Source organism: Austrofundulus limnaeus, unplaced genomic scaffold (genome assembly GCF_001266775.1).
Source record: "Austrofundulus limnaeus strain Quisiro unplaced genomic scaffold, Austrofundulus_limnaeus-1.0 Scaffold204, whole genome shotgun sequence".
In the NCBI taxonomy this organism is placed as follows: domain Eukaryota; kingdom Metazoa; phylum Chordata; class Actinopteri; order Cyprinodontiformes; family Rivulidae; genus Austrofundulus; species Austrofundulus limnaeus.
The window spans coordinates 322,089-334,962 of record NW_013952606.1 but is presented as its reverse complement, the minus strand read 5'-3'; the positions used below and the strand labels follow the sequence as shown (position 1 = coordinate 334,962).

The 12,874-nt window shown below is 40.7% G+C and overlaps 1 protein-coding gene across 2 annotated transcripts in view; it reads right to left on the bottom strand.

The window, feature by feature from the left end:
* cerk (ceramide kinase) overlaps positions 1-12,874 on the bottom strand; it is a 53,933-nt gene that overhangs the window by 15,598 nt on the left and 25,461 nt on the right. The window contains exons 4-10 of one of the 2 annotated variants that reach the window (XM_014018836.1): positions 12,311-12,436; positions 11,610-11,676; positions 10,709-10,854; positions 5,392-5,466; positions 5,104-5,256; positions 3,310-3,415; positions 2,810-2,880 (exon numbers count right to left, since the gene is read on the bottom strand). In XM_014018836.1, coding sequence (XP_013874290.1) covers positions 2,810-2,880; positions 3,310-3,415; positions 5,104-5,256; positions 5,392-5,466; positions 10,709-10,854; positions 11,610-11,676; positions 12,311-12,436 — 744 coding nt within the window. The remainder of the gene's footprint in view (positions 1-2,809; positions 2,881-3,309; positions 3,416-5,103; positions 5,257-5,391; positions 5,467-10,708; positions 10,855-11,609; positions 11,677-12,310; positions 12,437-12,874) is intronic. The other variant, XM_014018837.1, reaches the window with a different exon arrangement.

Genomic DNA, 12,874 nt, shown 5'->3' with positions numbered 1-12,874 from the left:
CACACACACACACACACACACACACACACACACACACACACACACAGGTTGTGCTCACAGTCATATTTATCCAGACAAATAAAACACACTCTATAGGAAACTGCAGATAGGATAAGATGGAAAATCTTAAATTTACCACTAATTAAAGAAAGAAAACACAGAGAGGATCGGCTGCACACGTAAAACACCAGCTCATGTAGGAGTCAGTGCTTTATTTCCCACCAGAGGTTTGTGTTGTCCTGAGAGCCGCAGATAATGAAGTGTGTTTGGTCAGAAAGAAAGAAAGAGAGAGAGGTGGGTGGGGGTTCAAATCTAAGCTGAGTGTGCAGAGAGATTCTGGTCCTGTTGGGGAACAAGTGACCTTTTATAAAGCAGGAAAGGATCAACTTATTAACCAGGATTCCAGAGTTTTCATTCCTTCTGCAGGTCCCATAACACAACTGACTGTGTGCCCTGCTACTATAATCAACTGTACTCATGTCTTTAACTTTTAAATTACTGTTTTTCCCCTCTCTCTCTCTTGTTTGGATGTGACTTGCTTTTAAATGTTATTATGAATTTTTATTGTAAATTATACTTACTTTTTAGTAGGGGTGCAACGATACAGGAAATTCACGGTTCGGTTCGAAACTTTAGTCTCACGGTTCGATATTTTTTCGAAACAAAAGAGAAATGTCCATGCCCCTTTTAACTTGTAATTTATTTACATTAATTATGAACATTTGTTTAACCTCAAAAGTACAGTTTTTTAATTAAATGTTGCTGAAACAGCAAGTTTCTCAGTGGATCTGCGCTCAAAAATGCAGCCTAGGTGGAGTAGTCGAACACAGATCCACTGATCCTTCAACACAGAGCATCTTCAGAAGACATGTTGATAAAGCAAATTTTTTAAATCTGTATGGTTCGGTACGGTTCGGTACGGTTCAATACGGGTACATGTATTGTTGCACCCCTACTTTTTAGTTATAGAAATCTGTCATAAATGATATTTTATGCATGTTAATTGTAATTTTGAAAATTTTCCCCCCTCAACCTGCTAGGGGACTACACATGAAATTAGCTTGCTGACAGGCTGGGTAAGGACCCAATATGCAGGCAGGCTCAAAGTAATAAAAATATTTATTAAATCAAAAGCCAACGTGGTGGCAAAATAACTCACAGGTGGGGAGTTGGGTAGGACCAAACAATGAACAGATGAGTAAAAGGAAGAGAAGAACCAGTTAAATAGTGACAGGGCTGAGTGATTACAGACACAGACAGGTGTGAGAGGAATGAACTAGAAAGAACCAGAAAAGACTGAGGAACAAGATGGGCATAAAGGACACAAGATAGACACCAGAAGAAGACAGAGCACAGTGTGTTGTGTTGATTAACGTGCATTGTCTCTTTGTGAAATAAATTCAAAGTCAAGTTACTGTGGCCCCCTGACCAATTTAGTTCAAAAGCCCTGTATTAATGTCTCCACAATACGCTGCTTTAAAGCCATAATTTACCATAAACTGAAATACATTTCCCAAAATGCATGTTGATTATTTTACCTGTGAAATGACGACATCCCACCACTAGGTGGGGCTGCACAGAGTTCAAAAGTAGCTGACAGCTGGTGAAATTTGCCGTGCATTATGTGCATTTTCACCGACTACTTTTGCCCAATTGTACTGGGAATTGAGAATTTCCCACTTACAAACAMATTGTAAATTTCAACTGTAACACCCCTCCAGTGGGAATTCCTTTTCAGAAAGTGGGAGAGTTCAGAACTCAAAGTGGCAGCTACTCAACAGTGAGTAAAACTCTATTACTTTTACTTTTAATAGTATTTCTGTATTATTTTTTCACATTTAGTCAGTTGTACACGTAGTACATTTCAGTGTTTACAGGACATGTAAAAACACTGTTTCTATGCAGGAAATACCACATAGAGCCCAGTTATTGTTAGCAGTGCTCAGACTTAGCAGTGAGACTAGGAACGGTATTTGTTTAGTCAAAGTTAATTACAGCCTTGTGGGGCCCTCGGTGAATTAATCATTCATTAATTCATTAATCATTAATCATTTAATCAATATMTGGATGTGGATTGATGTATTGTTACACCCCTRGTACATATTTTAACCCCACTGATGAAGTGTTAGTGTTGGCATTTGCTTAAAAAAAACACCAGATTTGTCTGGTTTAGACTGTCGTAAAAATATCAGAAAATATCGGATTTGTCACTTTTGTCTGCAGTGTGAATATGTGTACTTTTTTTGACGGCGTCGTTAGCTTGTCAAGTGGTCCATTAGATATTTTGCTAACACACACACACACACAGACAGAATCGTTATCAGCTACTKTTTGCCTTTCAGCTGCAGGCGACACAAAGAGGCTCCAGCAGGGCACACAGCCGGAGCTGTGTAATATCACTAAAACCAGATCATATTCTCTCATCAATACCTCATTAAGAAGCTTTGCCACACTGCAGGAAGAAGAAAAAATATATAAAAAAACATGGAGTGAAAAATGACAAATGTTTGACAGATATAATGACACCATTATTTACACTCCATCCAACTCCAGCTCCAAAAAAATAGTGAAAAAAATGCAAATCTTCCCAGTTTTATGTGATTAAGTGCTCAGAAAGTCAGCCAGTGTTGGTTTTTCTTCTCTTTTTGTGTGTTTATTTCCTGTAATCTCAAACTAAACCTTGTGAAAATGCTCATTTTTAACACTAGTTGTGTCAACATGAAGAAAGAAGCAGATAACAAGGTTGAGGAGTGAGAAATGGGCTCTTCCCTGTGATTAACGAGGCACATATAAAATAACGAACTCGTACCGTCAACAGGCTTTTCCTTCTCTCCTGACGTCTCGTCGCGCTCGTCCTTTGAGTGCTGACAGACGCGGCACCTGAAACACCAGCGTAACCTTGTTTCACAATCATTAAAACCATCACTGCGGCTGTAACACACTCTTATGTTTCATTAAGCTGAAATATATTCAGCCCATTTTTTAACTCCCATATTTACATTTGAGCACTTTTGTCAGCAGCTACAAAGAATCATTTGGAGCAGATTCACATCACTTTTTATGTAAAATAGGATGTTATATTATAGAATAATGGCTTTCAGATCCCATAACAAATGTAAATGATGTCTGTGCTCAGAATATCAAACAGCACACTTAGTCAGGAGCTTTGTAAATGGGAGTAAATGGGCTTTCATGGCCTCAATAATTTAGCCTTCCATTTAAGCTCTGGAAAGTGTGATGCTACTATTGAACGCCATTGAATAAGTTAAAACTTTGTATAAAGCAGCTAAAAAGTGACTTTATTTATACCCATATCGACATGGCTGTTTGTCCCTCGGGTGTCCTAYGCTGTTCTCTGCAGGGAGGAAAGAGACGCTGCCTTTGTAGATGTTGTGACGCAGGAAGGTTTTTACTCCTGTGCCAAAAAACAAACAAAAAAAAAGCAATTGTTAGTGTTTTCTATGTGGCTAATTTTATGCAAATTATTCTCAAACATGACAGAAGTAAGATTAACTCAAAGGGAAGCATATTGTTCGCTGCATTATAAGTCAAAGTTTTAAATAAATATCTTTATTGAGCACCTGGAGCGTTGGGGACGACTCTATGCTAATACATCAAACTTTAGTTCAAAATCTTAAAAAATTGACTGAGTTAGACTCTGTGTTTGCAAACGGTGATTAGCACTTTCATCTTCTTTATTCATTTAAAAGGACAAATCCAATATTCTATGAATATAAATGCTCCAAAATTAGCACCGTAGCTAAATTTCATCCGTTGTCTTGGGAAGATAAAAATAAATACAAACAGTTTATAAAAAAWGGAATAGCTATCACAATCTCTGATATGTTCTCGACCATTTTGTAGTTAGAAATGGTCACAAACCTCACGAGTTTATTGGGAAAAAGTTGAGGTTTGCTATGAAAACGCCGTTATAATTGCACAGATTGAACAGGTAAATTTACACCGTTGTACATACTCGATGTGTTTGCTCTAAACTGATTTGGGTTAAACTCTCCTTTAGGATTGTAGATGAGAATTTTCATGAATATCTAAGCTATGTGCTTTTCGAGCTTGTTGAATTTGCACAATAACAATGGCATTTTCATAGCAACCTCAGTGTTTACCACTCAACCCCATTGAAGATGGCTGCCTGTCAGTTTTACAGGTATTGAGCTACAGTTTGAGTTAGAAGCTGAGCGGTATCGATAACATTTACTCTAACAGCATTGTACGGTTGGATCAGGAAGGACATCTGTTTTTTTTTTCAAGGTTTGCTCACAGTAGTGACCCTTGAAGAAAGGGAGGGAAAACCAACACAGCCTATTTTATGTTAAATCTGCAGTGAGATGCTGCGCCTCTCTGCTGCGTTCAGCACATATTGTTTTTGGTCTTAAAGCCCCTTAAGACCATCTGCTGTGATTTGTTAGCTGATTTCTCAAACCTACAGAAGACTCACTGCTCCACAGAGAGCAGAGACACGGGCAAGGAGAGGTTTTGTGTTTCGTAGTGAATTCTGCTGGAACTAAAATTTAGATATAAGACAGAACTGAATAGTATTAGTTTGCCCCGCAGGGTATTTCGGGTTCTTCGTAAATAGAACTCAAGTAAATGAGGAAAACTCATCATAGAACATTGGTTTAATAAACAGGAGCTTGTTTGATTTGAAGCTATGATTAGTTCAACTCATATTTTGTATTTTTTACACTTTGAATTACCCCCTCTGCTTGGTTGGTCTCAGTTTTATTTAGTCTGATTTCATGTCTTGCATTTTTTGGAACACTTGGTGTATTTATGTGTGGTCTGGATGGATGGGTGAGCCTGCTGGGCCTCAGTGGAGAGGAAGCAGAAGCACTGACTGGTACAGGCCAGAGGCTGTGTTAGATTTATACATTTAATCCTCCGAAGCCTGCATCCGGAGGAAACTTAAAGTTACATTGTCATAAAACAAGACCATGCAAGATCTGTTTCCCCCTAAAGGCGACTAGAGTGGTTGCATTTTCTGGAAAAAAAAAAAAAATCAGTGTGGATATCTTCACTGAGAATTTGCAGAAGAAGCTGAAATTAAGTAGTTTCAGCAGGTTTAAAAAATGATTGCCAACCTACCTGACAGATCGTATCTGACAGGACCGAGCCATCTCTTTCTTTCACTGTCTGCTTGTAAGTCTCCATAAAAACCATAGCCAAGCAAAGAGACGGAGTATCTGAGGAAAACGTCGTTCTGGTGAACTGAACAAACGTCCAAAGGCTGGGAATCACCTGTTCGGACACAAGTGAAGAGGAAATAAAATGACCTTACAAAGATAAACCCAAGACCAGCTGATGTAACAATTTTTTATTGAGTCATGCTGATAAAACAAATGCTGGGAGCTCTTGTTCCCGACTTCCACTCACCCACAACGATGTGTAAGGCTGAAGTAACTGGATCGTTTATTCCCACGGTGGTAAAGCAAACACAGTCTGTTGAACCTATTGGTAAAAAGACACAAAAAGAAAAAATATATTATATGTTTACGAACCTATGCCACTCCCAACAACATGATTCTGAATGTTATTTCTCAATGTCATAGATGAATTTATGTTCTAGTTACCGTCATTCATATTTCTGCAGATCTAATGATGTCATAGAAAAAAACAAAACTAGAATTTCTTGAAGGTATGCGTGGTCCGTTAAGTGAAGTGTTTGAAATGTTTTTAAGCTTCTAGGAAACCAATTTTGAGCTGAACATCTGAAAAACTGACCATTTTTTGCAGCCATTTTTGTGTTGCTAAAGTTGTCTGTGGCGGCCTTCTTTAATCAGATTAACATTAAAAGTTAAGTGATTAATTTGGGATTTTAATTAATCGGTCCAATAGATCTTGAAATATTTTGCAAACACACTAGCGGTTGATAACGCAACACATAACGCAGGAATCTGGTGTCTCTTCTTGCAAAAATCTTTTAAGAACATTTCACGCTTGTTTAGACGACACTGCTTTAGTGATTTCCATTGACTTCAGTGGATAGTGAACATGTATTTATGATGTCTAACCCGGCAAACAGGAAAATTGTTTACATGCTGGAGGAGCTCATTGAGCTTTTTAAATCCATTTTAAGACCCTACATTCCCCGTGGAGCGCTGTCAAATACACAGCACGAACATCAGCAATGCATAATAATGTGCTTTGCTGAGACATGAAAGGTACATTATCCTGACTCCAGCACCACTGTACCTTACCCCTACACTGTATTGACAGAAAGATGCAGCAGACAGAGCAGTAAAAATAAAGATGCAGTGTTTGTCCAGCCTGAATGATCTGAGGTGTATGGAGTCATCCTACAGAATTGTGTTTCAGTCAGGAGTTGTTCTTAAATTAACGTCTCAGCAATTCCTTATAAGGATGGGAAAAATGTGCTAATCCTTACCTCACTTGTTAAAAACAGCTTTAGTGGTAAACATGTTTGTGTGTCTCAAAATACATCTCAGGAGCCAACTCCTTTACCATAGAAGGAATTGCGTGTCGATTCTGCTTTGTTAAGCCCATCCCAGTGGGACGTGGATTTTCTTTATAAAAAGCAGTGAACCCAGAAGTTCAGGGGAGTACTTCACATAATTCACCATGAGTCTCTTAATTTGGTTTAGGCTGTTATTCTGAATAACCCTCACTGTTCAAGAATACCTTTTGTCTACAGTCATTTCTTTAATCATCCCATCACTGCTGAGATTTTGAAGACACAGAAGAACGGTCATCATCAAAATACACTCCAGACCCTCTGATCATCTTCACAACCTTATCTAGCGTGGTTGGATTGCAGTAAATTTGTAAAATCTTCTTTAATGTGAAGGCAATCAGGATGCTGCTACGCTCTTTGTTTTTGGCATCATGTTCTCGTGACTGCACCATGATCTCAGTCCATGTTGAGGTCCAGCTAAGCACTCAGTAAGTAGTGTTGTAGTCAAGACCACCAAACCCAAGACCAAGTCAAAACCAGAGTGTATCGAGACAGAGACAAGACCAATATTTTTAGGGGCTGGACAAAGTCAAGACCAAGATCAAGGGAGGGCAAGACCGAGATCAAGACCGAGGGAGTGTGAGACTGAGTCAAGACCAAGACTTTTAAGGGTTGGACCAAGTCAATACCAAGACCAGAGTGCATTGAGACCGAGACAAGACTGAGACTTTGAGGGGCTGGACCATGTCAAGACCAAGACCAGAGTGCATTGAGACTGAGAAAAAACCTAGACTTTTAGGGGCTGGACCAAGTCGAGACCAAGGCTGAGGGAGGGTGAGACAGAGTCAAGACCAAGACTTTCAGAGGCTGGGCTAAGCCAAGGCCAAGACCAGACTGTATTAAGACAGAGACAAGACCAATACTTTTAGGGCTGGACCAAGTTGAGATCAAGACTGAGGGAGGGTGAGATCAAGTCAAGATCAATACTTTAAGGGCTGGGCTAAGCCAAGACCAAGACCATAGTGTATCGAGACAGAGATCAAGACCAAGACTTTTAGGGCTGGACCAAGTCTGAGGGAGGGTGAGACCAAGTCAAGACCAAGACCAAGGGAGGGTGAGACCGAGTCAAGACCAAGACCAAGGGAGGGTGAGACCAAGTCAAGACCAAGACCAGAGTGCGTTGAGGCCAAGACAAGAACAAGACTTTGAGGGGCTGGACCAAGTCAAGATCAAGACTGAGGGAGGCTTAGACCAAGTCAAGACCAAGACTTTTAAGGGCTGGACCAAGTCAAGACCAAGACCAGAGGGCATTGAGACTGAGACCAAGAATTTTAGGGGCTGGACAAAATTGAGGGAAGGTGAGACCAAGTCAAGAGCAAGACTTTTAGAGACTGGTCATAGTCAAGACCAAGATCAAGGGAGGGCAAGACCAAGTCAAGACCAAAAATTTTAGGCACTGAACAAATTCAAGACCAAGATCGTGGGACGGTGAGACTGAGATCAAGACCGAGGGAGTGTGAGACTGAGTTAAGACCAGACTTTTAAGGGTTGGACCAAGTCAAGACCAATACCAGAGTGCACTGAGACTGATATAAGACCTAGACTTTTAGGGGCTGAACCAAGTCGAGACCAAGACTTGAGGGAGGGTGCAACATAGTCAAGACCAAGACCTTTAGGGGCTGGACAATATTCTGGAAATTTAGTGATATTTCCACAGCTGTGGTCTCGGAAGAAAATCCAGAGTCATCAATGTCTGAGATCGAGACAAAACGAGTACAAATGTGGTTGAGTCTGAGACAAACCATCAAAAAGTTGTCTTAAGATCAGTCGTAAGACCAAGACTGGTCTGGAGTACTACCACACCACTCATTAGTGTCCCATCCTGGTCTTAAAGGGTCTCTAACTTGTATGATGCTTGCTTCAACCAACTGTTGGCAGATAATGATGGTAACAGGTTTCTGTGAAGTGGCATCATCTGAACTTTTATCAGTGGACCTAAAAAAAAACTCAGGTTTTCTCTTTTTACTTGTTTTTGTTTTACTTTGTTTTTGTTGTTTTATTTATAAACCACAGCCACCAAAGCTGTTTCAGTTTTTGCCAGGCTGCAAACATAAACCCCCAATGCAATTATGCCGTCCTCATGAGATCTCAGCTGTGCTTTTTCTTTCTTACACGTCCAATTTCCCAAGAGAAAGTCAAAGAAACATAACATCCTGAATCTATGCCAATGTTTAAAAAAGGGACATGGTTTCTTTAGTTTCACTGTAATAAGGACCGGTAAAATAAGTCTTTGCTAGTCTAGTAGTCACTTGTGACATGAAAGGTTTGGTGATGAGCAGAATTAAGTGTCTTTCAAAGCTGCCACCAAGGAAGCCAAACGTAGTTGAATGATTTTATTAGGCAGAAGTAAAGAGAGACGGCAGTCCTGAAGTTAACTAATCTTGTCGCTCCGGGCTCTCATCAGCACTCTTCAGCCAACAAATGAAGGATAAGAGGCATTCCCCGCCTTGTGAGAAATGTTGAGTTTGATATTAAATCTTTCAACTTGAGAGGTAATAAGGCTCTATCGCTCTCTCTCTGCGCCCTCGTGGAGTAATTTTAGACCCATCTACCCAACTTTGATCATCTTCAAGTGGTAATATGGAGCTACTGCCACTGATAAAAGATGAAGTGAGAGTAAAGGGAGGAGAGAGAAATCTAACTAGTGATGTTTTGAGCTGGCTCACAGAAGCGTGACAGGGGGAGATCAGGCCTGTCATTTGAAGACGGACACACAGATGAGTAAGAAGATGAGCTCGCTCTTTTGCCTTCTTGAGCTTTCTATGAATATCACTTATCTGGCCTTTGCTTCTTTTCCTCTGACCTTCATAATCTGAACACTTCGACAGCCCTGCAGTGCCTGCTTCTTTATTTTTTCTCCTTCCTTTTTTCGTCTGGATGTAAAAATGGTGACATTAAACCACAGTTTTATTCTTCTAAAGCTACCACGTAGAAGCCACGTCCCTTTGAAAGAGTACAACTGGTGTACATGATGTTCAGCCCTCAGACACTTGACGTTTTATCCCCCTTCAGTTCCTCAAGCTCAGTCGTCTGTCGGCATATTCAGAGGAGAGAATTGTCACAATCCTCAGCTGAGCAGCTCTGGGTTTTATCTGCATTTCGCCTAAAAAAAAATGTCTCGCCAGTCAGATCATCCTTATCACTTCAGCTACAATGAACTCTGTGCTTTTTTAGCTGTGCTGCAATAGGATGTTTTTTTTTTGCTCAGCAACATGAATGAATTCATGACTCCATTGTGGCAGTATCTTTTTACTACAGCACAAAACCCTTTTTAAAAGACAGAGATATTTCTATAAAAATGTTTAAAATACACATTAGAACTTTGAGGCATTTCATGATTTAAATCCTTCCTTTCACATTTAAATAATTCAGTTTGGGTCTATTTAAAGTGGAACTGCTTGAATTTGAATTCCTCCTTATTTTAACTCCACAAGCCACGCCCCTTTTCTGGGGTGTGTCCCAAATCAACTTGTGCTGTCTATTTAAAGAAGACATATACGTACAAATACACATTTTTAACCATTAAATACATTTTGTTGTGTGCTTGGAGTCTCTATAGAGCAGAAATTTTTAATTTAGTATTTAACTAGCCTGGCCCTTGCCTTCTTATGCAGTTCCGCTCAATTCTAGTTTCCCTTCACTGCTCCGTCTGGGATTTCTCCCATAGACAAGGATTTCGCTGGCAGATTTTTAGCCAGGCCAATCAGAAAGCAGAACGTCAATTTTCTGTGCAGTGTCTGCTTGTAGTTTATTTTACCTGGGCCAATCAGCAAATAGAAGGCGGAGTTTTGAACGATGTCAATTTTCTGTGCAGTGTCTGCTAGTTATTTTAGCATACGGCAGTAGAGAAAGTGAATGAAGCCAGTCCGTGTTGATAAAGCATCCAAATTAAAATAAATTTATCTGACAAAGCAGCAGCTCTCATTTACAGTCGTCTCGTTCGGCTTGGTATATTTCTCCTCTCAGTAGGGTTGTTTACAGCACACACGATTTCCGGTTAGCTTCTTAGCTTAGCCTCCTTCACAGCGACAATACGCACATGCTTCAGCAGAGGCCACGCCTCCAGCAAGAATCGCTTCTCTATGCAGCAAGTCCAGACCCTTGTACAAAGCAAAGTGAAGGACAGGGTCTGGTTTTTACCAGGCTAGTATTTAACGGCTAAAAAAAGTGGATTTTGCATGATGTCGCAAAGGTTGCAGATTCAAAACCAAAGCCCACCTGCAGGAATGATCCCAATGCGTAGAGAACACGGCACTAGCGCAGCATCTGTCTGGTTTTGGTCTACACCGTGGTCAGTTTGGGTCCTGGTAACCAGCCCATGCATGATCTCACTGAACATGCCGTCTCCACCCACACACACCACCCTGGAGAGACAAAAGGAAATGAACAGCTTAGACTTGTCACCAGTCTATTTTCTGATTTACCTCAGAGCATAGTTCCCCCACTGGTTGTCACATAACGAGTTGAGTTACACGTACATGTGTTTGTAGTAAGGCACAAAATCCTGAAGAAAAAAAAAAAGAAAAGACTGCATAGCAAGAAAACATTGACGATAACGAAACGGGGCAGCTGTGAAACCCTACAATAAATAAGAATATCACGCTGTGCCACCAGGCATTACAGCTTCCTGGGTCTAAGTCAAAACCCACTGAAATGCATCTATAAATTACATGTACTGCAGAATAAAGGCATAATGGACTCTAACCCTGCTTTTGGTGTAACAAATATAAGATGAATGGGAGCTGAAACGACAAGGCACTCAGCGGGGGGAGTGGGGAGGGTCTCTTTTAGTTCACTTTGCTTCTCGCTTTGCTCAAACAATGTACAATTTCAGCTGAAAACATGACCTTGATGCAAGTCAGAGAGTTGTCACTTTTAATGCGTGGCAGTTAAAAACAAAACTCCTGTACGGGGATGAAATAAACAGAATGTTTGGGACGTTAGATGCTCGCGTTACTAATCATTAGCAATGATCGGTCGACTTAACACAGATTGCAGAGCAGCGGATCTTTAAACGGCTTCACATCAGCTTTATTAAAACGTGAAAAGGCAAGAGTCAGCAAAATACCAGGGTGAAGAATCGATGTTACAATCCTGCTCCCTTTTGTGAAGTACTCACCCGTCATATTGGTCTAGATTGGCCTCTGTTTTCAAGTGGTCTCTGGCATGATTGGCTCGCTCCGTAACTGCAGAAACCAATTAAACGGCAACTGTTAGTGCAATAAAAGGCAAACAGAATCACTGAAAGTTTTCTTTTTTTTGCGTCTGTTGACTGCTATTACAAGTGGGGGCATTTTAATATAGAAGACGCAGGAAAAGCCGTGCAGTTTTGTTCACCGCTGAGCAGATTAATATTCAGAAAACGCCACGGCACAGAGGCACACACGGCCTAATTCAGCTATTGTACTGTATATTAACAAAATGAACCCTGAGACAGACAAAACAAAAACAGCATTTCAACAGTAAATCTGTTTAGCAGCCGTATAATACCAACACAAATATAATCATTGCAATTCAAAGCAGCTATAGGAACCCCAGTGTGAATAGTTCCCACTCTGATGGACCATCAATACTCCAGACTGTGTGTTGCAGTAGCAAAACACTTATTGAATAATAGATGTGTTTGGATACACGAGCCTATCAAGTATCACAGCTTTCATTAAGGTTGTGGCGTGATTAATGCAGCCATAAGCCAAATCATATCGGCACGAGGCTCCTCGGTCCCTGCGAGAGGCCACAGTGGCAGCAGAGATCTATACGGCGGCCGGCGAGACTCATTTTTTATTTAAATGTTGCCGAGTGGCACTGATAGGGACCCACCAATCACGTCCGTAAAGATGCCGGCCCGCCGGAACACCGGAGCCACCTCCCGCTCGTAAATCCGCTCGCCTCGCTGCTTCCCCCCGCACGGATTGATGTACACCAGCAGGCTCTTCGGTCGGCCGGCTGCAAAGTAAAGGATAGTCAGGCAGGGTGTTATTTTTATTTTCTTTTGACAACAAGTGATTAGGTTTTCATTAAGTTGAGACATATTCAACCTGTCCTTGCGCACAAAACTGCGCAGCTTGATAAATAAATGGCGCGTCCGCTAACTGTGAAAGGAATATGAAGCAAAGCTGAGGCACTGCATCATTTGGTGATAAACCCACAGCCCGCTGCAATGGAGAATACTAAACGGCTTGTTTAGAGCTGTCATAGAAGATGGGATTTGAAACCAAAGAGAGAAAAAATGAAGAAATTGGATCAGATCAAATGTTAAAATGATTGATTGATTTGATTTATTGATTTAACAGGAAAAGATTACTAAAAATCAAGCTTGACTCAGCATAATTGCTGTTTTACAGCAGGTTCCTGTTCTGCAGCACATAAAACACTCAGAAATAC